This window comes from Sinocyclocheilus anshuiensis, unplaced genomic scaffold (assembly GCF_001515605.1).
Source record: "Sinocyclocheilus anshuiensis isolate Anshui unplaced genomic scaffold, SAMN03320099.WGS_v1.1 scaffold1254, whole genome shotgun sequence".
In the NCBI taxonomy this organism is placed as follows: Eukaryota; Metazoa; Chordata; class Actinopteri; order Cypriniformes; family Cyprinidae; genus Sinocyclocheilus; species Sinocyclocheilus anshuiensis.
Window position 1 is genome coordinate 92,744 of NW_015557130.1, and position 1,952 is coordinate 94,695.

At 39.9% G+C, this 1,952-nt stretch overlaps 1 protein-coding gene across 5 annotated transcripts in view; it reads left to right on the forward strand.

The window, feature by feature from the left end:
* Window positions 1–1,952, forward strand: part of LOC107677945 (natural resistance-associated macrophage protein 2-like) — a 27,857-nt gene that overhangs the window by 19,671 nt on the left and 6,234 nt on the right. For 4 of the 5 annotated variants that reach the window (XM_016473021.1, XM_016473020.1, XM_016473022.1 and 1 more), the window contains exon 15: window positions 1,385–1,458. In XM_016473021.1, the coding sequence (XP_016328507.1) occupies window positions 1,385–1,458 (74 nt within the window). Of the gene's footprint in view, window positions 1–1,384; window positions 1,463–1,952 lie in introns of those variants that run through there. The other variant, XM_016473024.1, reaches the window with a different exon arrangement.

Below are 1,952 nucleotides of genomic sequence, written 5' to 3' on the forward strand. Positions count from 1 at the left end.
TTTAACCCCTTAAGTGCCACCGGCCCACAGGTGGGCCCAATGGTGCTCTTTTATTTGTTGTCTTTTTTCTCTATCACATATTTTAGTAATCATCAATAAATTGTATATCATTTGAAAGCTTAAAACCTCAAATTCATCCTGTGAAAACCATTTTTAAATCGGACATTGCTTTACTATGGAAATGGTACTTTAAAATCTTTTAGCGGTCTCCTCCGCTTAGTGGGTGGAGTCAAGTGTCATATTACAAAATGTATTACAGTCTTTTAGAATCTAAAGTTTTTATAATCTTGACAAAATACATATATTTGGAAAGGTCTGAGTCTCAAGATTCCATATTTGGTGGTTATTTTTTGATAGAAGTAATATTGACAGAGAAATTTAGACCTTCGTGACAGAAAAATGCATCAACAAAAATTCTACAGAGTTTGGATGGCACCCGGTGGCTGTTTGTGGTATAACGCCCTAAATAAAATCTCACAGGAACCTCCATTTTTTTTATATATCAACTTCAAATTTGAAACATAACTTATTTAGACATAAGGCTTTAATTTTATATCAATTTTGGATTCAAAAATATTTTGTAAAATATTTACTTTATATAAAATAAAAAAAATTGGTACAGTGCATTTTCTTTACAGTAAATTTAAACTTCTATAACTTTTTGATACTTTAATATTTTGAAATGATTCCACTTCTGCAGTAATCTGCAGATTGTCTTCTTAAAAAGGAGTCCAACCTTAGATCTGTATTCCAAAGTTTTGATGAATTATAATTTACATTTGGATAGTGCACTTTCACGTCTATGTTCAAAAATGGGGGGTGGCACTTCAGGGGTTAAAGCACTTTGATTAAAGTCATCACTGCAAATGTTATATTCGATCGAATATCCATGTCATTCATATGGACTTTGTGTGCTTGTGAATGAATGAAGCGGTTTCTTTTGTGATTGAAGGGAGTGGTTCTGGGCTGTTTTTTTGGCCCGGCTGCGCTGTATATTTGGGCCATTGGGATCCTCGCCGCTGGACAGAGTTCAACCATGACAGGAACCTACTCTGGTCAGTTTGTGATGGAGGTATGTGGATCTGCAGACCGCTTGGTTCACAGGATGGCACTGCGTTTGGGTGTGTTTGAAAGCGTCCCTGTTCCCGGCTCCCCAGGGTTTCCTGAACCTGCGCTGGTCGCGCTTCGCTCGTGTGCTGCTGACGCGCTCCATCGCCATCTTCCCCACGCTCCTGGTGGCCGTCTTCGAGGATGTGCAGCATCTCACCGGCATGAACGACTTCCTGAACGTGCTGCAGAGCATGCAGGTACTCGTGTGTGACGCCGTGGAGCCGCTGCTGAACCCCAGCAGATCTTCTGATCTCATGCTCTTTGTGTTGAACAGCTGCCGTTCGCTCTGATCCCCATCCTGACCTTCACCAGCCTGACCTCACTGATGAACGACTTCGCCAACGGACTGTGAGTATCCGTGTCCGTACTCTATTGAACTCTCAGCAGTTATCACAATGAGAATGATGCTGAAGTCGAGCAGTATGAAAATGCAAAACTTCCTCCAAGACACAAGAAAGTATTGCACTAGTAGTGCTGGAAGTATTGTGAAGTTAATGTAGGATTCTTACTCTGCTACTGTACTCAAGTACATTTTTCAGGTATCTGTCCTTTAGCAAACCTTTACTTCACTACATTCCAAAGCATGCCATTTTAAAATGGCAATTTCCAGGCCTGGAAAAGTTTTGGGGGGAAAAAAAAACAAAGTTTTGGAAAAGTCATGGAAATGTATTTCACAAATCTCTGTATAATAGAATATATGTTTAATCAGGTCCTGAATCTCGGTGTGGGATTGTGCATTGCTTTTACTCATTCCCGCGGATTTTTTATGTACAGTGGGTACGGAAAGTATTCAGACCCCCTTCAATTTTTCACTCTTTGTTATATTGCAGCCATTTGCTAAA